The sequence below is a fragment of the Amphiura filiformis genome, chromosome 18 (assembly GCF_039555335.1).
Source record: "Amphiura filiformis chromosome 18, Afil_fr2py, whole genome shotgun sequence".
NCBI classification, from domain to species: domain Eukaryota; kingdom Metazoa; phylum Echinodermata; class Ophiuroidea; order Amphilepidida; family Amphiuridae; genus Amphiura; species Amphiura filiformis.
The window spans coordinates 10,015,019-10,038,224 of record NC_092645.1 but is presented as its reverse complement, the minus strand read 5'-3'; the positions used below and the strand labels follow the sequence as shown (position 1 = coordinate 10,038,224).

The window sequence follows — 23,206 nt, the reverse complement described above, 5'->3', positions numbered from 1 at the left end:
CTAAGACTATACGCTGGACATTGGTCTCAGACCATGTGTTTAAACGGTAAAGCACCCGGTTAAGCTTGGCATATTGCACAAACGGGTAACGAGGTTAGAATAATAATAATAGGATTCAATAATAGTACTGGTGGTCCTATCGCACGTGTTTCAAATTGGTATCATTGGCAATTTTGATCAACGAATTTTAACCCTTCATTATCTGAATGATAATCGACTTAAACAATTCTGATTTCATATATTTTCCCCAATAATACTGAAAGTGTCATATAATGCTTATATAGTACTGAAAAGCAATTGATTGTGCCTCTATGTAGGACTATGCTATATGCGCAGGCCTTTCAAATTAAATCTATTACGCATTGTGCTTAAATTGCAAATATAACGCAAAACAGTCCACTGTGTGCGATTGTGTTATATATGCATATTAAGTATGAGAATGGGCTGATTATTATTATTATTATTATTATTATTATTATTATTATTATTATTATTATTATTATTATTATTATTATTATAAAATATTCGTTGGCTACATCTTCAAATCATAACTATCCAATTAAAGTGAGCCCTCGTTATAATTATGCCGAGATATGTTAATAACATTAACGTACGTATCATATGTATACTGTACTTTTATTGGGACAAATTGTGACTCTTTTATACTGAATACTTTACTTGTGATTAACATCTGTATAATTTCGAGTTCAACTGAATGCGTTCGTCATGATTATAACACATTTTCAATTTGTATCTCAAACATCGACTATGACATAGTCTACATTGTACTAAGATATATAGTGCGAACAAAAGGTATCCTTACACTGAAAACAAAACACTATTTTTAAAAAACACTCAAACTAAATTACAAGTGTTACAAAATGTTATAAAACGTTTTAAATGTTGGGTTATTAAGGGGTGGGGTATGAACATTTGGACAGTATTTATTGTGGGACATTAGAGCACATCAGACATATCGAATTGCATTTTGAATACGAAGAATGTCCTTCTGATATCAAATAATTTTGATTTTTTGAAATTCGCAATGTAATACCGTCACATTTTATGGCAAATCATTAAAAATGTATATTTTTGATATTTAACAGTACTTGAAGTAAACTTTATAAATCTGATGATTTATACTTAAAGTATATGTAGGTGGGATGAAAAGCCGACGATCAATTGAAAATTTTGACCTTTCGTATTGAAGATATGGATTTTTTTCCAAAAACACCAAAAAATAGGTCTTTTTGGGAAAAAAATCCATATCTTCAATATAAAAGGTCAACATTTTCAATTGATCGTCGGCTTTTCCTCCCAGCTACATACACTTTAAGAATATATCATTAGATTTATAAAATTTATTTCGAGGCCTGTTATATATCAAAATTTGAAAAACATCAAATTTTAATAATTTGTAATAAAATTTGTATTATATCGTGAATTTCAAAACATGAAAATTATTTGATATCAGAAAGACATGCTTCGTATTCAGAATGCAATTCGATACGTCTGAGGTGCTCTCATGTCCCACAAAAAATACTGTGGAAACGCCATAATCGCTCATTCTAGATCCCTTAAACACTACACTACTTTTCGCTCACCTGGAACGTTTTCACTGGTCCGACTAGCGTCTACAGCAGATGGTCTACTTAGTATCTTGTCTATCATCACAGCATCACCATCTGCTGAAGACGCTAGTCGGACTAGTGAAAACGTTCCAGGTGAGCGAAAAATAGTGTAGTGTTGAAGTCAAAACTTTAATGCAACAGGTCAACACTTCAATAACATTATGCTACAATGTAGGCAAGTTTTAGCCGGTTTTGAAAACGTTATGATTTCTTATGCCATATTAAACGTTTTCTGACAATCTTTGTGCTTTTTGTGTTTGTTGAGATATCTGACACGCAGACATAAAATCCTGCTGTTGACGTTATCGCCACATTTGAATTTGCAGGTCTCACATGAAAGAAACAATTCGAGGGCTGAAAGCCCTAACTCACAAAGGATTCACAAAATAATGTCTTTCTGGTTCTGAACCCTCGAATTATCATATTAAACATTATCGATGTGATTAAGATAATTATTTCGCCGTGCATATGATACAACGCCCATGTTTATCATTATCATCATTATAGATAATTAGGCTACAAGCATCATTAAAACCATATTAATTAGTCAATGTTTTGGTTGATATGCTGTAATTGGCATTGCTCTGCCTGTGTGTACTTCTATTATAGACATTCAGTTGAGAGAGATATTCACATATCCACCGTTGTACCACCAGGGGGTACCACTACCAAAAGTTGTGATGTTATTTCTTAATGCCATCACCAAGTGCTTCAAACGCATAATGCTATATACTCAGGTACACACACGACACAAAAGTATTGCAACATTGCTTAAAAATAAAAATCCAAATGTTGAACATTTTTCCAATATCATGACGATTTCACATGACGTACTACATGGAAATGCTACATGAAACAGGTGGTGTATGACGTGCAGTCCCTAAATTCAGTAAATTTTCATCGTCAACCGTGTAATTGAATGGGATTATTTTGAAATTTTAAAACGCTTGAAATATCAGAAACAAATAGGCCTATGTTGATAAAGAGTATAAATACAAGCTAAAACCGTTGGGGTTCGATAATGAACCCCACAAAACTAACCGAGTATATGGAAAATGCCATACGGCCGGGCGGTTTCACGAGTTGCCGGCTCGATCATGTCATCCGCCGCCTGACATGAAATAAGTGAGATTTAAATGGCATTAAAGGTGTCACTTGTGGTGACATTATTCGCATATTCCTTACAAAAGCGGAAAGACGGAAAATGAAACTTGAACAATGTTGAACAACTTTCTTAAATAATGATGAGACAAAATTTATGTTAATTGGGTCACGCCAACAGCTCACCAATGTCCCCATTTCACATGTCACAATAGGCAATACACACACTGTGTCATCTTCACAACCTTGGCTTTACTTTTGTTATTGATCATCTTTACTATGAGTCTTCAAATTTCAATGTCATTCGTTCTGCACGTTTTCACATATATTATACTGAATTATACTCGTCATGCAACTGAGCAAATAGTACTAGTACATTCATTCCTGAGATAACTTATCGCTTGGATTGGATAACTGTAACTCTCTTCGACTAAACGGGCTCCAATGCCTTTAAAAATACAGCAACTCACCGGGTCGTCATATTTAAAGAAATTTTGCCACGATTCCTACATCTTGAACTTGAGTTGCAAGAATTACATTGGCTTCCTGACACGCAAAATCTACTAATTAATGCTTATATTGTCTTCAAACATGCTTCAAATGTCTTAATGGAAATGCGCCTGATTGTTTAATTGTACTATTGAAAACTTAAACCTTCCATCATTATCATACAATTTTGAGCTCAATATTAAAATCATTTCTCTATGACCCCAAAACAAGACAGATGGGGTGACAGATCTTTCGCAGTAGCAGCACCGCGGTTATGGAATTCACTTCCTGATATCAAGTCCTCCAAAACTGTTGATATTTTTGAAACCGCACTTAAATCACACTTACTGCCTGCACAAAAATTAGTAAGTAATATTCTCGACATTAAAGTCACCCTATATTCAACTTGCTTTATGCAAAATCCGTATAATAAAGCACAAACAAAGCTGTACTTAGCCGACATGTAATGTTATTTTACCCAAACCCAAAATATAACCTGTTTAAAACGTTTTGTGTTTGCTGGGTATATATCTAACATTCCTACTCCCTACTTGGCCAGTAGAGTTAACAAAATTTGAATATTTAAATATTCTTGCTCAGGCCCATGCATGTATATAAATTAGCTAGGATTTTTTTTGGGGTGGACCTTTGGTGACATTTTCCTCCAAAAAAGGGTTTGGGTTTTACAGAAAACATGTGGATCTTTGTATTCGGATTGGCATTCGCACCCACAACCCCGGGTACTGCTTTGTTCGTGCTTTATTATACGGATTTTGCATTACGCAAGTTGAATAGGGAGACTTTAATATCGAAAATAATATATATACTTGTCTAGTTCTTTATTCACGCAACAGCTGATGTAACCTTGACTTTATAGACAATTATGGAAAATAATTATAATATGGTTGATCTGTTTTCAGGAGGTATGTATACAGACGGCAACGAACTAAACTTTATTAGAGATAGTATTGAATCACAGTGGTATTGAATAATAGTATAAAGGTCAAATTGCCGGCATGAAAAACTCATTAAACTTGATTTCTTAACGATATTTTATTATTGTTCAGTTTTTAAAGTGATCATTCTTGCTTTTCAGAGTTTCTAGATCCGAATATCTAATACTGCCGATTTGGGCACTTTTTGCATAAAACCAAAAACGGCTAAAGCTGTCACTCCCGAATATTTATGATCGTCATGCGTAAAACATTTATATCAAAATATGCGTGTATCCCTCCTACGAGATTAGTTAAATCATGGTATTTAAAATCTATGGTTAAATATGCAAGTGTTACGATTTATGCTAACATATTGTAGCTAAATCAACATCCAATGCATGAGCAACCAAACAGCAAGATGACCACCAGTAATAAATATGCACTTTTAACTGAAATGAAGGTCAATAACAAAGACACCATACCACTTTTTGTCACTTGCTATTTTCAAATTTGTTTCCTTAATATTGAGTTAGCAACTTAGCAAGTGCCATTTTCATAGCAGGTGTAAAAAATTTTCAATGAAGTTTTCAATATTTTTCTGATAAATAAGGTCCTAAAAGCCTATTATTGCAAGCTGTTCTTTCAGTGGTAAAGTTAGATTCAAAATGTCCTGATTGGGTGGTGTTACCAACAGATGTAACCCTTGGTCGCCACTTCTTGTGCCCTTCCTGCTGGTCCACAAAAACATTGAACTTGTCATGTTTTAATGCGGGATGACCACTGACGTGAAAAATGATATTTTTTATTGATTGTCGCATATTTTGACCCTCTCCAAATTCACGAAACAAGACAACTAATCCAATGAGAGCTGAAAGTATTTCCTTCCATGGACAGAGAATACAAGGTAATAGGATTTTGCTGCAACTTTCAAATCTTGGGTTACTTTCATTTAAATGTACGCTGCGATACCGATATTGGGACCATTGCAACAAATGAGGTACTATAATGCGCAGAAATATATTCTGCTTCGAATGCATATTCTACATTTGGCATACGATCAACCGTTTTGGAATCAAATTAATGTCATTCATTCAGGGGGGTAATTACTTTTTGGTAGATGTTTATAATATAGACGCTGAGATATGAGGGTGAATGCATTACGTTTTGGTGAAATTATCATGCATTAGTGAGAAAAGCATGGAATATGGCAAGTTTCATATGTTGGATAATGCTGGCTAACGATAATTAGTAATTTATGTATGTCTTAAGATATTTGGGTATATACAAAAATACATATTTTGTGACTTTCCCCAAACGTTGCTCCGAAGTGTCAATATTACAATGACGGTAAACAAAGTTTAAACTTCATAGTATTTACTATATAGAGAATGCGAGTCATATACGATAAACGCATTGAAAATAGATGCATCAATACCGTATATATCACGATGCCAAATTTGTGGGGAAATGCATTATTTTAGTGATTTTGTCAAATTTAGATAGAATAATAATAATAATAATAATAATAATATTAATAATAATAATAATAATAATAATAATAATAATAATAATAATAATAATAATAATAATAATAATAATAATAATAATAATAATACTGTCGCATGTAAGTTGCAAATTTTATTTCCAGAATTCGATTTAACTTTCATGATGCAGTCATGTCTACAGTAGAATTCATTTCGACCTTTGCAGGACTTAACCCCCATTAAAAGCTATTAAACCAAGATAACACTCATTGAAGCAGCTCAACTGATTAAATCAGATCTTCTCTGGTTGTGCACAAGTGTCTGTTTTCAATGTGCGACATCACAATAAAGCTGGTATTATAGCTTCAGTTGGGTAACCGATTATAAAGGAAACGAAAGGAAACAATGGTATGTGTACTTTTGTTCACGAAATGAGACAAAGACCTGCTTTTTGTTAACCAGCATTCTTCAAAATGAGCAACATAATGATTGTTGACTTAACACGGTTTGGAAATAATTTCTTCATATTTTTGGTGTTATCTGTCGTTTACATAGCCTTCCTAAAACACAAAAGTGCGACCCTCTCCAAACATCTAAATTAGCTAAAAATTAGGGACATGTTACAAAACTATATTTTCTAGAACCTATTTAGAATAGTTAAAATGTAGCTTATACCCTTTTTTAGTGGCATCCTTCAGAAGTGAGCGGTCCGATATTAATATTTTCGGTCAAATCTCCATTCAATTAACACGGGAGTTGGCTAGCTATGCCTTGCCCTCACTCATATTTTACAAAAGTGCGACTATTTCTGAACATCTAACCTAGCTGTAATTTTAGGTCATGTTAGAGAAATATATTTGCTAGAAGTTTGGAGAATAGCTAAAATATTGGCTGGTTATTTTTCACACAGTGATGTTAACTAGGCATGTGCCCATTCTTCCAACGTACATCATTTGTAGAGTTCACGCGTCAATGGTGAGAGCACTGTGTATTGTGTATAGGAAAACGGACAGTAACTGCAGTATGTACCTTATAAATAATAATAATAATAATAATAATAATAATAATAATAATAATAATAATAATAATAATAATAATAATAATAATAATAATAATAATAATAATAAAAGAATACCATTGCGTTGCATTAGATGATTGCAAAAAAAGGTCAATGCTGATCTTTTTCTGAGACCAACTATTTTTGAGCTATGACATTTTCACTATTTGTGATGGTATAAATGTGCACCATAAATAGGCATTTTTACATATTGTTGCCATGTAAATGGGTACTTCAATATGAAGACAAGCTACAAAAGTCAAAGGTACGCTTATAGGGAAGTTTCAATCGCAACATGCTGGACCATATTAGGCTATTACAGAAAACAAGTGCAAATCCTTTAGAGGAGTAACAATAAAAGAAATGTTTGGATTTCCAAGTTTGCTTTCTGTAAACGACTGGAATTCCAGTTGCCAATGTTGCTGGGAAAAGCTTGGAAATGCAATTTAATGAATAGCCTAGTCTAGTGCCCAAATCCAGATTTTGGCCTGACCCCATTAAAAAAACCGGAAATGTCCAACATGAGCTCTCAAATTGACGATTTCCGATTTTTAAATACTTTTCTGCTGGATTATTTCGCGTTCGCATTTTTCAAATGAAAGAAACCCAAGATTTGAAAGTTGTAGCAAAATCCTACTGCCTTGTACTCAGTCTTCAATGAAGGAAATGTGTTTGGTTCTCATTGGATCATTCTTTAGGTTTCATGCATTTGGAGGGGATACAAACATGTGATGATTGGCAACAATTGGTTGCAAGATGTGTTTTCCATTGTAAAGTTAGATTCAAAATTTCCTGATTGGCAGATGTTACCAACTCTTGGTATTCCATATTTTCTTGTGACCTGGTTGGTCACAAAAATATGGAACTTGTCATGTTGTAATACGGGATCACGTAAACAATGACCACTGGTGTGAACAATGACAATTTTTTATTGATTATCATTATTATTCCTCCAAATTCACGAAACAAAAAGAATAATCCAATGAAAACCGAACACATTTCTTTCAAGGGATACTGAATACAAGGCAATAGGACTTTGCTGCAACTTTACATCTTGGGTTACTTACATTTAATTGTGCGCTGCGACATCAATATTGGGACCATTGTAAACATTTTAAAAGTCTGGATAAACAGTACCAGCGATCACGACTGGACAAAAGTCCGGATATCCGAACTCCTCTATAGGGGGTGCATCTATTTTCTAGGATAGCCCAGCAAAAGTCTAGCCTATACAGATAAGATAATGACAAATGACACATCAATTTTAACAATAAAATAATAATATAACCTTAATTTGACCCGATAAACTCTTAAAATCCACAATTTTGCCCCGTCATGATCACAATGAAATGATATTTGCGGTGAGTCATTATACGTACTACCTTAGTTTTTGAATCTACATCGAAAATGGAGTCACCTTAAACTTACCAAAGTATATATTTTACGACTCACTACCCATGATTCATACAAGTTCAACCACAGCTCACTTCATTAAAGATTGCTTTGATTATATATTCATGACGTTCCCAGCATAAACCTTATTGTTAAATTCGTACAACAGTTGAAATGGTGTACAAACAGATACCGTTATTCAGCATTCAATCTCATGAATGCACTCTGAGCCCAAATTAAGTTTATACCACACAATGTAGCATTGTTACTATGTTAATAACAAAGGTCACGTTTTTATCTTACATTTTATTGTCATTTTTTATTGTCATTTATTGTCATTTTTTATTGTCAAACGTTGTCATCATTGACGCTGGTGATACGTAATACTTTTCAGTGGAAAGGTGCTTAAGGTTAGCTACTAAACTGTTGTGATTTGGTAGTTCACAGTATCTTGCGAATGGTAGTGAGCTTTGGCAAAAGTTGCATTGATTATTTCATAGCGAATGTGTAGAAGAATTCAAATATCACAGACATACTTTTGTAGGTCCTGTGAATTGAATTCTTCTACACTATGAAATGATCAATGCAACTTTGCCAAAGCTCACTACCATTCGCAAGATGCTGTGAATTACCAAATCGCAACAGTTTAAAATAGTTGCTAACCTTAAGGGTTGACTAAGTATTGTTGGTCGAGGCAGATTAAAAGCATTATCTAAATCAATGCATTATTGAAAAAATAACACCTTGATGTTTTGCAAAATTTCTACAAATCATATACTTTGAAACCTTGTTTGATTTATTGTTGTTAATGAGTTATATGCACGTTTTACAAAGGTGATGTCGTTTCAGTCCTCTTTACAACATAACTCAAGAACCACAGGACCTACAAAAGTATATCTGTGATATTTGAATTCTTCTACACGCTCGCTATGAAATGATCTATGCAATTTTTGCCAAAGATCATTACCATTCGCAAGATGATGTGAATTACCAAATCGTAACAGTTTAAAATAATTACTGACCTTAAATGACTTTAGTGAAGGTGTAAAAACACGTTGCCTACAAAGTGAAGGATAAGTCATTTCAATATTGTCATTAGGTATGTTTGAAATGACAAATATGGCAAATCGAGGAAAAAAGCAGTATTACAAAGTGGAAGCCCCATTCAAATACATGTAGCTAATTTCTTATTTGTCTTTAATACACGCCTTTCTGTTTAACTACTAGCTGGCTATGTTAACACATCTATGACACTAACGAAAGTGCCAAAATTTGAACTTTGATGATAATTATTATATTGATATAAAATCACTGAACAAACCTTCTCGAGGGCTTAGAGCCAGAACCACCTATGTCCATTTGTTTTCTCAATTACATGTTACTCATTTCGGCAACAAATGGACAGTTAATTATGCCTTCCATAACAAATGCAAGTGACTTTGAGGTATATACATGGTCACTTTAACAGTTAGTTAGAAGCAAGTGACCATGCATATACCCCAAAGTCACTTACATTTTTTTATGGAGGGCAGAATTAGCCGTCCATTTGTTACCGAAATAAGTAACATGTTATTGAGAACACAAATGGACATAGGTGGTTCTGGCTCTAAACCCTCGAACTAATGTTCCCATTGCGTGGACAAGTTTGATTTTGACTCATTTTGCTTAAATTATCACATCTCTACAACGCAATATGCTAATTTCACCATTTTCTCGGCAAACATTTTCACAAAGAATACTTTAAACATTCTGACCATTCACAACAAATAAACGCGAGGAAAAAGGTGACCACGATCTGGTTATGCTCTTTCATAAAGATTTCGTTTGACGTTAGTATAAACTTACAGTTTATATTCTTTATTATGAATAAAATTATTAATAATTGAAATAATTAGAGAAATGTATTACTACTTCCTCATGAACGCATCAAAAAAAATAACTACCCTCTAAATCAGTGGCGTAGCCAGGATTTTGGAACCGAGGGGGCACAACTTGTAAATGTACCGACGGAAATATTTTTTGCCGACGGAAGTTGTAATTTGTTGACCCCAAAATTTTTGCATGGTTTGAAAAAGTGAAGAGCAAAAAAAAAAGAAAAAAAAAAGGATAATGTCCGGTACAAACATAAAAACACAACATTTCATGTATAATTCAATTTAATTACAATTTACAATTCTCCCTTTTTTCTGTCACCGTGAGTAAAAAATAGTCTATTGTTAACCCAATTATTTTTCACCAACGCCTTCCGTCTACCGACGGCCTTACATCAACCGACGGCCACTGCTCTAAATTAATGAGCATTATTCAAAAATGGGTTATCATATGTCAAATGTGGGATATGCATTTGAAGCAGAATTTGTTTCTGCGAATAATGACACCTCATTTGTTGCCGTGGTCCCAATATTGATGACGCAGCGTATATTCAAATGAAAGAAACCCAAGATTTGAAAGTTACACCAAAATCCTACTGTCTTGTATTCAGTCCCGGGTATTCAGTATCCAATGAAGGAGATGTGTTTGGTTCTCATTGGATCATTCTTTTGGTTCCATGCATTTGGATGGGATACAAATTATGATAATCAATAACAATTGTCATTATTAACATCAGTTGCAAGATGTCCTTTCAGTGGTTAATTTAGATTCAAAATTCAAAACGTTTTCGGCATCATTCGCAAAAGGTTAGAAAAGATTGCCAGAAAACGTTTAAATGTCTGGTTATATAAAGGGTATAAAACGTTTTCATAACATTCAAAAACATTTGGATAACCTACTGCAAATATTCTAGCATAATATTATACAAGTGTTGACAAAATATTTGGCAAAAATGTTTGCAAACATTATTTTACAATAACATTTTAAAAGCATTTTTAAAATATTGTTGTTGTGTGTTTTCATACAAAACCTTTCAAAACGTTTTCATGACCTTTATATAACCCGTCATATTAAAACGTTTTTGTCTAAACCAAAACCCAACATATAACATGTTTAAAACGTTTTAAAAAAATGTGTGTGTGTTTTCTGGGATTCCACTTCTTGGTACTTGGTTGGTCACAAAAATATTGAACTTGTCATGCTTGTCATATGTCGTATCTTGTCATACGGGATCACTGGTGTGAACAATGACAATTTTTATTGATTATCACATGCTCCTCCAAATTCACGAAACAAAAAGAATAATCCAATGAAAACCGAACACATTTTCTTTCAAGGGATACTGAATACAAGGCAATAGGATTTTGCTGCAACTTTACATCTTTGGTTACTTTCATTTATTGTGCGTTGCGACATCAATAGTGGGACCATTGTAACAATATGGTGTGTGTCATAATGCGCGTAAAGAAATTCTGCTTCCAATGCTTTTACAAATGTGTACAACATTTATTAAGTTGAGTATAATCACTTTGTTTGACGTGTTTATAAATATTTATTTTGATGAATTGTCGATTACTGTTTTGCATTGGGAATACGCATTTTTGGGGGTAAGCGGTGTGACATTTATTGGCGTTATAGAGGAGTTACAATGTATTTGCATCCAAAAAAAGGACCCAATCGAGTCATTTCATAACCTTAGCCTGGTTTTTAACTCCTTAAAAGGAAAACTCATTGGGTATAAAAATCCTTTTTTTTAGGAGTTTTATACCCAACATTTTGTATAGAAAGTTATCCTTTTATGCATTGTTATTTCTACAAGAATGAAAACACCATTTGGTGAGTAAACTTAGTGTTTTGTATAAAGTTGCTATATATGTGTATGTCATCTCCTATTTGGAAGCTTAAAATGACAATGTCTTATCTGTATCAAAGTTCTTATCATTCTTAAGAGCAAATTTTTTCTACGTTGACAAACTCTTGGACACGCCATCTCTTGGATTTTGCTCCAAGTCTGGGAGATAGAAGCTATTGGGCCCCAATGCAAAAATAGATATTTAAAAAATCAGCATCCCTTTGTTGCCATGGTAACAGGCCTACCTTGTTTTGGTTGATTTTAGGTTAAAAAACACCATAATTTCTCTGATTTCACTCGTGAAAAGTACAAACTTTGCAAAAACCGCACATAAAGGTGGTAGACTTTTTGCCTAAACGGACTTCACAGTTGAGTAACCCTAGCAATTGTCTTACAATTACCCAATTTTAATGAGTCAGTGTTGCCAGATTGATACCCTGTTGCCACGTTGAAATTTCACATTTTCAGAAGTTGAAAAAACAAGAATTTTCATGGTCAACTTTAAGTTCTTACACCCGCCCTCGAGGTGAATTATTTTTCTTCATTCTTGGTGAATATAACAATGACATCATGCCCTTTCAGATGATAGAAGAAAAACTTTGGGCATATACAGAATTTGGGCAACACGTGACGTGTAAATAATACTATCCGATTCAGTAGAAAAAACATGTTAAATACATATCCCTGGTCCAATCGTAGTAATGTTGGCGTTTAATTGTAGAATATTGTTGCTTAAATTACATCTGAGATACTTTTAAAACCCAGCCATGTTTATCAAAACAAAATGGATGACTTTGAGGTATATACTCCTTGTCATAAAAACTCCCCATCTTGCACTACTTCGCTGAAAATGTTAATGGTGTTGCATTAGACCGGTTAAAAATGAGGGAAGCGCCACTAAGAAAAGGAGAGATTCTCATATGGTTTTTCTGGACCAGTTTTGCATTGGGAACAAGAATTTATGAGGTAAAAAGCCTGTAACCTGAGAATTTTAATGTGAGGGCGCTTTTTTCAAAATGGCCACCAAAATCCAATGTAAAGCAATTATACGGTTAAAATAGTCAGGTAATATATAATCGACCACAATTTGGATTAGTATTGATGGCAGTAATATATAATTATGTCAAGGAATTAATTGGAAGGTGCCAAGAGGTCACAGTTAAGGGCGCTTTTCAAAATGGCCGCCAAAATCCAATGAAAATCATATGCATACGCTTAAAATGATCACTTATGAGGTATAATTTACCCGAGTTTGAATTAGTATTGTTGGCAGTAAGTATGAATAAGTCACAATATTATTAGGTAGGTACCAGAAGGTCACAACTAAGGGCGCTTTTGAAAATGGCGCCAAAACTTTATGAAAAGCACATGTATGCAGTTAAAATGTTCACTTATGATGTTTATATAATTTACCAGATTCTGGATGAGTATTCGCCAGCGAAGTGGTTACGTAACTCCCTGGTAACTGGTTCACGCACCTTTTGGAATTGATATTACATGCCATAGACTTTGTGTTGCGATCATTTCGATCGTGATGCAGAACTCAAAAGCGTGATCCAGTTGAGAGGGCGCAACACTAAATCACTACGCATTTTATGTAAGAAAGAAATTCGGCTAATATAGTCCATAGTGAAAATGAGCTTGTAGCGACCATATCTACTGACATGATCACTTTAAAACACTCAATTCATTTATTACATGTAGAAAAAAACGGACATTTTATCTCAAAAGCAATACTCTGTGGCGGATTAGGACAACTTCCGACTGCGAAATGTGAGTGGTGAATTTAGTTGTTTTTTTTGCCCGTATTTTTTGCGCCGCGAAATAGCGAAAAAAGTAAACGGTCATCAATATAATTTTTTTTATGCCGACAAAAGTTTTGGAATCTACAGAAACAGAGCTTTAATTTGATATCAAATTTATATTAACAAGTATTGCCGCCAGAAATGGCGCTTGAAGTGAGTAGAAATCACACGTTATCCTATGGGACGCTGATTTAGTGTTGCGCCCCCTTGACATAGTGATAATCGGATTACATGTAATACTTCGCTGGCGAATTGCTGGTAGTAAAGTATAAATAAGTCAAGGTATTAATAGGAAGGTACCAAGAGGTCACAGTTGAGGGCGCCAAAAAGGCCAAAATCCTATTAAGTATGTTTTCGGGTCAACTCAGGAACCTAAAAAGGTTGGTTTGGTTCAGTTGGGGGTGCAAAGGAGGTGGTCTTAGCTCCCTAGTATATTTCTCTTGTTTTGGATCAAATGTTTTGAAAAATAGTTGAATTTTGGTATCCTTGCTCAATAAAAGTTAGCACTAAAATTGGATTGATGGCTCCTCATCTACCAGTCACCGAGATAGTTATCATTCAATAATGATATTACTTTCAAGCCCGGTCTCGGTCTTGGTCTCGGACCTGCCGGTATCGGTCTTGATCTCGGTGTCGGACCTGCCGGTATCGGTCTTGATCTCGGTCTCGCACCAGCCGGTCTCGGCCATAGTCTCGATCTTGAACTGCCTGGTCTCAGTCTCGGTTAGACCGGTCTCGACTACAACACTGTTGTACACTTACCACATCATGTAATCTCATGTAAATTAACACAACACTGCGCACAAAGTTAAAGGTAGTGTCAGTGTTGTAGTCGAGACCGGCCTATCCGAGACTAAGATCGGTACCAAGACCGAGACCGGCTGGTCCGATACCGAGACCAAGACCAAGACCAGCTGGTCTGGGACTGAAACCAAGACCGAGACAGGCAGGTCCGAGACCAAGACCGAGACCGAGACCAGGCATGAAAGTAAATGAATGATAACTATCTCGGTGACCAGTACATGATGACCCATACAATAAAATTTTAGTGCTAGCTTTTTTAAGCAAGGACACCAAAATTCAATTATTTTTCATAACGTTTGATCTAAAAAAACAAGAGAAATGTACCAGAGGAGCTAGGACCACCACCTTTGCACCCTCCTCCCCCCCAAAAAAAAAACCCCGAACCAAACCAACTGTTTTTAGGTTTCTGAGGTGACCCCAAAACATACTTCAAAGGATTTTGAAGGCTATTTTGAAAGCGCCCTCAACTGTGACCTTGGTAACTTCCTATTAATACCTTGACTTATTTATACTTTACTACCAGCAATTCTCATCAAAATCTGGTAAATTATACATCATAAGTGACAATTTTAACTGCATACATGTGCTTTTCATAAACTTTTGGCGGCCATTTTGAAAAGCGCCCTCAGCTGTGACCTTCTGGTACATGCTGCGACTTATTTATACTTACTGCCAATAATACTAGGCCTAATTCAAAATCTGATAATTTATACCTCGTAAGTGATCATTTCAAGCGTATGCATATGATTTTCATTGGATTTTGGCGGCCATTTTGAAAAGCGCCCTAAACTGTGACCTCTTGGCACCTTCCAATTAATTCCTTGACATAATTATATATTACTGCCATCAATACTAATCCAAATTGTGGTGGATTATATCTATTACCTGACTATTTTAACCGTATAATTGCTTTACATTGGATTTTGGTGGCCATTTTGAAAAAAGCGCCCTCACATTAAAATTCTCAGGTTACAGGCTTTTTACCTCATGAATTCGTGTTCCCAATGTAAAACTGGTCCAGAAAAACCATATGAGAATCTTTCCTTTTCTTAGTGGCGCTTCCTCATTTTTAACCGGTCTAATGCAACACCATTAACATTTTCAGCGAAGTAGTGCAAGATGGGGAGTTTTTATGACCAGGAGTATATACCTCAAAATAATCCATTTTGTTTTGATAAACATGGTTGGGTTTTAAAAGTATCTCAGATGTAATTTAAGCAACAAAATTCTACAATTAAACGCCAACATAACTACGATTGGACTAGGGAGATGTATTTAACATGTTTTTTCTACTGAATCGGATAGTATTATTTACACGTCACGTGATGCCCAAATTCTGTATATGCCCAAAGTTTTTCTTCTATCATCTGATGTCATTGTTATATTCACCAAGAATGAAGAAAAATAATTCACCTCGAGAGCGGGTGTAAGAACTTAAAGTTGACCATGAAAATTCTTGTTTTTTCAACTTCTGAAAATGTGAAATTTCAACGTGGCAACAGGGTATCAATCTGGCAACACTGACTCATTAAAATTGGGTAATTGTAAGACAATTGCTAGGGTTACTCAACTGTGAAGTCCGTTTGGGCAAAAAGTCTACCACATTTATGTGCGGTTTTTGCAAAGTTTGTACTTTTTCACAAGTGAAATCAGAGAAATTATGGTGTTTTTTAACCTAAAATCAACCAAACCAAGGTAGGCATGTTACCATGGCAACAAAGGGATGCTGATTTTTTTAAATATCTATTTTTGCATTGGGCCCCAATAGCTTCTATCTCCCAGACTTGGAGCAAAATCCAAGAGATGGCGTGTCCAAGAGTTTGTCAACGTAGAAAAAATTTGCTCATTCAGTGATTTGCTCATCCGGAAGATCGTAAAAATCATCAAAATTCAGATTTTGGTACTTTTGTCATTGTCATAGATGTGCTAATACATTCTGCTGGTGGTTCAGCCAAAAGCCTAGTGGTTCAGCCAAAAGCCTAGTGGTTCAGCCAAAAGCCTAGTGGTTCAGCCAAAAGCCTAGTGGTTCAGCCAAAAGCCTAGTGGTTCAGCCAAAAGCCTTGTAGTTAAGATAAAACAAAGACATTTGACATGAATCTGTAATTTATATAATTATACTGACAGTGTATAACATAGCTATTTGTATTTGAATGGGACTTCAACCTTGTCAATACTACTGTTTTCTTAAATTTTTTGCCAAATTGTTTATTTCAAAAATACCAAATGACAATTTTAATGACTTATTGTTCACTTTTAAGCATTTTGTAAACAATTGTATATTTTTACATTTGCGCTGGGAGCACTGAATTTGCCTTTAAATATTGAAGCCTTCACCAATACTATTAGGATATTGCTTTAATGTTTTTGGTCTTTAACAAGTCTTTTAAAATTTGTATGCTTATTCCAACAGCTCAAGATTTTGTTTACGAGGGTTGTTTTTACGATTTTTACAACGGGCGTATATTGAAAGATTTAGTGGATTGCTCAGATACAGGATCGTGTGAATGCACACGCGAGGCACCTTATTGCCAGAATCAGTTTATGACCATACAATACTGTGAAAATATATGCAGAGTCAAAAATTACAAATATTTTGGATTACAGGTAAGGTGTGATTCAGTCTGTGAGTAATCGTAAGTGATGGGACGGGGTGGGGGTGGTGGGTGTGGGGGGAGGGGCGGATTTACTGAATTTCGACGTCGTCATTGATTTTACACGTAAACACGAAAATGTCTCAAATAATTCCAAAAGTGTATGCATGTTATTAAGCACTATTTTATCAGTCTAAATCCGTTGAGGTTGGACAGTGAACCTCATTGTAAGTACTGTTTTTTGAATTTTTTGTATGAATTGTATGAATAACGCACACGACATGTACCTATGTGTTTCCGTGGTGCAGCGGTTGACATCTTCGCTTGCCACGCATAAGGTACCGAGATCAATTCACACCGTCCCGGCTATAATTTTCTTTTCTTTTTTCTTCACATTCATTTTGAATCCAAATTATATATTTTCATATGAAAATGTATACATTGCACAGGGAAATATTTTTTGTGCATTTTTTTTTCTGTAACGGGGCCAATAGAGCTAAAAACGCACCTTGGCTCGGGGAAAAATAATTGCGTCCAACGTCCAGGCAGTGTTGCCGTCATATGTGATGCGATCAAGCCAAATCAGTCGGAACTCGGAAATATTGATTTTGAGATATAGCCAAACAAAGGAAATTTTTCCTTTTGTTTCCTATTGTTTTGGAAACTCTTTAATTGCTCATATCTTTGGAACTGGTTGTTCAATTTCAATGGGGTTTTCTGCAAAATCCAGCTTTGTAAATGCTTTTTACTATCCTATAGGAAACTGAAAATTTATTATTGCCGAGTTCCGACTGATTTTGCTTGATCGCATCACATTATTGTCTGTTTTGTTTACGCTATTGGCTGTTGCCACATTGAATAATGTCGGCCACCATCGTCTGTAATGGGACATAAATTTGGAACGCCATCTATCGTGTTGCGATAACAATAATATTGACTGCCCCATGATTATCCACCTTTATGATAAAGAGTTCAGAAGTCCTGCATTCCCTTTAAGGCTTTAAAAAGCTCGAAAAGTTGTTCAGGAAATTTAAAAAAATTATAAGAATTATTAGTAGCCTATTGTGTTACACACTTGATCCAATTAACCGTGTCACACATTGTTGCGTTCGGTCACAATGACTCATTACGTGTACGAAAAGGTGGAGTTTTGAAAGTTGCACTCAGGTCCATTCAACTTTTAAACAATGTAGTAGGACTGACCTATTGTGCATTTCATTTTGCATGCTTTGTGAGATTTGAATAGGTATATGAGCCATTGTAACCAACGCAACGATGTGTGACATTGTAGATTGGACCACTTGTGTCAAACAAAGCATGCTACCAAATACTTTTACGATTTTGTAAAAAAAACCTTTCGAGTTATTCTAAAAATACTTGGAGAAGTACTTGTAACACTCAGTCTACTCTTTGACTTTGATGGCACGCATACCTGCAGCAGAGATGCAGCACTACGCACTGTTAACGCGCTGTATACGCGCGAGTTGTCACTTTGTACTTCAGAGTGGACAAACTGTAGAACTTTATGTCCCGTTATACTCAGTTTGTTTTGTTTGTCCATTTCACTCATTAGACAGGTAATCAGTGTTTTTGTGGAGGTGGGTTTTCTAAGACCGCGGATTGGTATCCCGTAACTTCTGGTACAGATTTACAAAGATGTAGGACACCATGTCCTGGAGACGCAACCCAACAATGTGGAGGAGATTACGTAATGAGAGTCTTCCGATTCACAGGTAAGACAAGTCTCCTTGGCAACACATTCCATTACATCCATAATAAAAATTCCTTTAAAAGGACTCCCAATGGGAGTTTTGATATGATGTGCTGAAATGTGATCGTTTGATAACATTTACTTCTTTAAAACAACTGTAACATCAGTATAGTAAATGAAGAAAGATTATGAAATGCAAGGCATAAATTGCAGTGGGAGTGGTGTAAAATGTTACTACATATAGGATGTTAGAAGCTTTATGGTAGAATAAAGCTCAGATTACCATTTCGGTTACTATACAATTTGTTGTACACACCCTCTCAGAGTGAATATGACATCCACGTTTTTAAGACGTATCGCTTAAAAGAAGCGCAGTGAAAGAAGCGCAGTGATTTATAGTGCGCTACGCACAGGCACAACGCTTAGGCGTTGATCCACAAGCCTCAGCACACTTTACAGGTTGTCGCTGACCACTACGGCCCCACATCATTCCATAAACTATTAAACAACAAATCAGGGACTTTGCCGCTTCAAGAGCGCACACCCTAGACATTCCACAAATAACCATCGCAACCAGGATCAGCTCCCCGAGTTTCGTACGGGTTACAACGAGACAAATTAGCAGTAAGTTCCTTGTCCAGGGGAATTTCAAGCTAAAACTCAATTGCGGTTCTTTCTTTAAAGCCAAAAATGTTGCTGAAAAGTGCCAATGTGCGTCATTTTAGGCACTATACATTTAGACAAATTGGGCTATTCCATTTAAAATTCACACTCCCCCTGTGGAAGATTTAGCTTAAGTCTTCCACAGTGGGAGTATGAGTTTTGATTAGAATAGACAATTAGGTAACTTCCATTTGAAATACTCACTCCATTTGTGGAAGATATAGGTAAAGCCATTATACAGGTGGAGTATGGGTTTCAAAATGATTAACCCTGACCAATTGCATTTGAAAAACATACTCCCCTGTGGCAGATATTTCCAAAATCTTCCACAGGGGTAGTGTGAATTTCTCATGGAATAGCCCATTGACAGTTGGCAAACGTAAACATCAATCCCTTACACAAGACATACCCCACACTTGACTGTGTCTTTCACGCAGATTTATTCATAAACAAACGGCACCTGTCTTTGGAAAACTTTGATTTGAAACAGTCTATAACAACAACTACCACCCCCATTACCATCCCCATCACCACCACAACAACAACAACAACACCAACAACAACATGAGGGAGAGCGTGGCGCAATGGTTAGGGTACTTGACTTTAGTGCATGAGGTCCCGGTTTCAATTCCGGCGGTGGCGATTTGCTGGGATATTGACTTGGAAAAAAGTCTGAAATTAATTGGCAACTTCTGTAGATTAAATTCAGACTTCCGCTCTCCTCATGGTTCATTTAGAATTGGGTAAATGAATCATGAAATTACTCCGTCCTTCGGAGGAGACGTTAAGCCGTCGGTCCCGTGTGAAGAGAGCCCTACCTGTATTTCGCAGCCAGTTTCGAAAAGAGTAAGGTGTTAACCCCTGACTGTTCCTAATCCGTCCCGGTGTTCAAATGGATCCCAATGGAAATAAGCTTCAATAGAGGCTTTCTTGGGTTATCCAGGGTTGTCAAAATCCGAACAAATCAAATCAAATCAAATCAAACCAAGGCGCCGATCCAGGACCCAGTGGTTTTTGAAGGAGGAATGCTTACGAAAATATATAAACCTCGGCTGTCCGCGCCAGTACCACCATACTTGGGCTTTCCCCTGTTGCCGAACAAAACAAATCACTTGAACTCGCCAAATATTTGGCATATTTTTCCGTTTCCCCAGTACCGCAACTGTAATTAGAACCACTCTAAATATTGTAATTTTTTACAACTAATTACTATTTAGAAGATGAATGGATGAATGACAACCTTCTAAAAGCACAATCTACTGTTTAACGTAAACTGCTACCTTATTTGTTGAGCTGCCTGTACATCACATCAGTTTTACATTTGGTCCGGTCCAGATATACGGCCAATTTTTTTATACACAAGTGCATGTTCATGTTCAGTGAGCATATAACGAAAAAAAAGGTAACCGATCCCTGACTATACTTACTTACTGATCTCATAACCCTCCTGGGTCGTAGGGGCACTGTATGACAGACCACTCCACCAACATCCTCCATCTGTCTCAGTTGTGTGCCATGGTTTGAGTCTGTGAGAAGTTCATCCCAGTCCATTCTGTGATATTGTCCATCCATCTCTTTCTTTGCCGGCCTCTTCTTCTCTTTCCCTGCACTGTTCCCTGTAGGATCGTCTTGGATAGGCCACTGGATCTTGTTATATGGCCATACCACTTTAACTTCCTTTTCTTCACAGTGGACAGCAGGTCCTTGTAATTTCTCATGTGTTGTGATATTCTTCTGCGCGGTCAGTATATGATATGCCGAGGAACCTTCGTAAGCATCTCATTTCTATAGCTTGGATCTTTCTCTGTAGTTCTGCAGTCAGGGTCCATGACTCACATGCGTACAAAAAGATTGAGAGCACTAGGGCATGAAGTAACCTTAGTTTGGAGTTCAGAGTGATGTTTTGTCTCTCCACATCGGTTGCAGTTTTGCCAGGGCAGCTGTTGTCTGTGCAATTCTGGAGAGGATTTCTGGTTTGGAACCTTCTTGGCTGATTATGGCCCCTAGATATTTGTCTTCACTGTGTCAGTTGCTGGCCACTGACTGAGATTGGTGTGTTTTTTATTTCTCCGTCATTATTTTTAATCAGCTTTGTCTTCTCTCCACTTATCTCCATGCCATATCTGGTTGATGTTGTATCCAGCCGCTTTACGAAGTCTGCCAGCTCTTCTTCGTTTCCTGCTAATCCGTCAATGTCGTCAGCAAACATTAGGTTTGTGATTGTTTGGCCTCCTATGCTGACTGTTCCACAATGGTCTTCTAGTGCTTCAGTCATGATTCTTTCCAAGAATATGTTGAACAAGGTAGGAGATAGCAGACAACCTTGACGTACACCAACTGACGTGTGGAACCAAGTACTGCGCTGCTGGCTTTACTGTACAGTTGTTGAATTGATTTGATTAGCTTCTGGCCCATGTTGTAGATCGTCATTGTGGCCCACAATGCGTTGTGCCATACACGGTCAAAGGCCTTCTTGAATTCAATGAACACATGGAAGGTATATTGCTGGTGTTGGTTGTATTTCTCACCCAGGACACGCAGATAAATATTTGCTCGGTTGTGCTTCTTCCTCCTGAAACCGGCTTGCTCCTCAGAGATCATTTCCTCTGCTTGGGGTTTCAGCCTGTTCAGTAAGACTTTTAGCATGACCTTACTAGCGTGACTTATTAAACTGATGGTTCTGTAGTTCTGGCATTGTTGTAGATTGCCTTTCTTCGGGAGCGTGATGATGAGCGACTGAGTCCATGGTGTTGGCCAATCACCAGATTGCCATATCTTATTGCAAATGGCTGTGAGGATGTCAATTGTCATTTCGCCTCCGTGCCTGATGAGCTCAGCTGTATTATTGTATACCCCGGAGCCTTTTCATTCTTAAGTGATATAATGGCTTTCTCCACCTCTTCCCTTGCCAAGTGTCTCCGTTGCTGCCTCAATCATGATTTCATTGAAATTTGATGTCAGCATTTCGGCACTGTCGTTGTTGTTGAGCATCAACAAGGGAGCAAACTTCCTACCTACTGTTGCTTTGAAGGAATCAGAGATGTTGGGGTCCTTCAGTATGTCCAAGTTGAACTTGATCCTGATGCTCTTGGTCTTTTTGGTAGTCTTTAACCGGACTCGGAAGTTCAATATCACCATGTCATGGTCGCTCCCAATGTCTGCACCTGGATAGGTTCTCGTTGTCTCTTTGTTGATTCCTGACTGAAATCGCTTCTGCACCAGTATATAATCGATCTGGTTATATCTCTGACTATACCGTAAGTTAACGTGACTAAGCCGCTTGGGTGCAAATGTTACATAATATTTATAATAACGTATTTTTATAATTATGAAGGCGCAATTGTTTTACTTTTTGGTATTATTTTTTCTTTAACAGAGCCGCTTGAAAGTTCGCTATGTTACCACCCAGGCATATCTGAATCACCGGAAGTCCAGGAAATACTTCCGGATTACTTTTTCGACTCAGGTGAAACTATTCATTACACATGCGCAACAAGAGGTCAAAGATCATCGGTATTCCGACAATAGAATGCCATAATACGGGTGTTTGGACAAGTACGCCCCATTTGGATGCCAATGTTGTGCGGTGGAGTGCCCGATGCCTACGATCCCACCTGATGCCCTTCAATTGAGCAGTTCCATCCCGCCTGATGAGACTTTCTATGAAGGGGACTCGGTGATGTTTACATGTTTATCTAGGTTACATACTTTCTCTATACGCTGCACGGCTGCTGGAGGATTAGGAGTATGGACCGATCCCGGCAATCCTTGTGGTAAGAATATGTAACCGTCCAGTGCCGCCGACAAGAGGGGTTATGG

At 36.6% G+C, this 23,206-nt stretch overlaps 2 protein-coding genes across 2 annotated transcripts in view; one reads left to right on the top strand and one right to left on the bottom strand.

The window, feature by feature from the left end:
• The window catches only part of LOC140138958 (uncharacterized), a 32,558-nt gene extending 10,896 nt beyond the window's left edge, over nt 1-21,662 (bottom strand). The window contains exons 1-2 of the mRNA XM_072160739.1: nt 21,432-21,662; nt 20,815-21,121 (exon numbers count right to left, since the gene is read on the bottom strand). Coding sequence (XP_072016840.1) covers nt 20,815-21,121; nt 21,432-21,662 — 538 coding nt within the window. The remainder of the gene's footprint in view (nt 1-20,814; nt 21,122-21,431) is intronic.
• The window catches only part of LOC140139831 (uncharacterized), a 192,548-nt gene that overhangs the window by 158,392 nt on the left and 10,950 nt on the right, over nt 1-23,206 (top strand). Inside the window, exons 2-4 of the mRNA XM_072161575.1 lie at nt 16,833-17,026; nt 18,587-18,746; nt 22,764-23,160. Coding sequence (XP_072017676.1) covers nt 23,135-23,160 — 26 coding nt within the window. The 5' untranslated portion in view covers nt 16,833-17,026; nt 18,587-18,746; nt 22,764-23,134. The remainder of the gene's footprint in view (nt 1-16,832; nt 17,027-18,586; nt 18,747-22,763; nt 23,161-23,206) is intronic.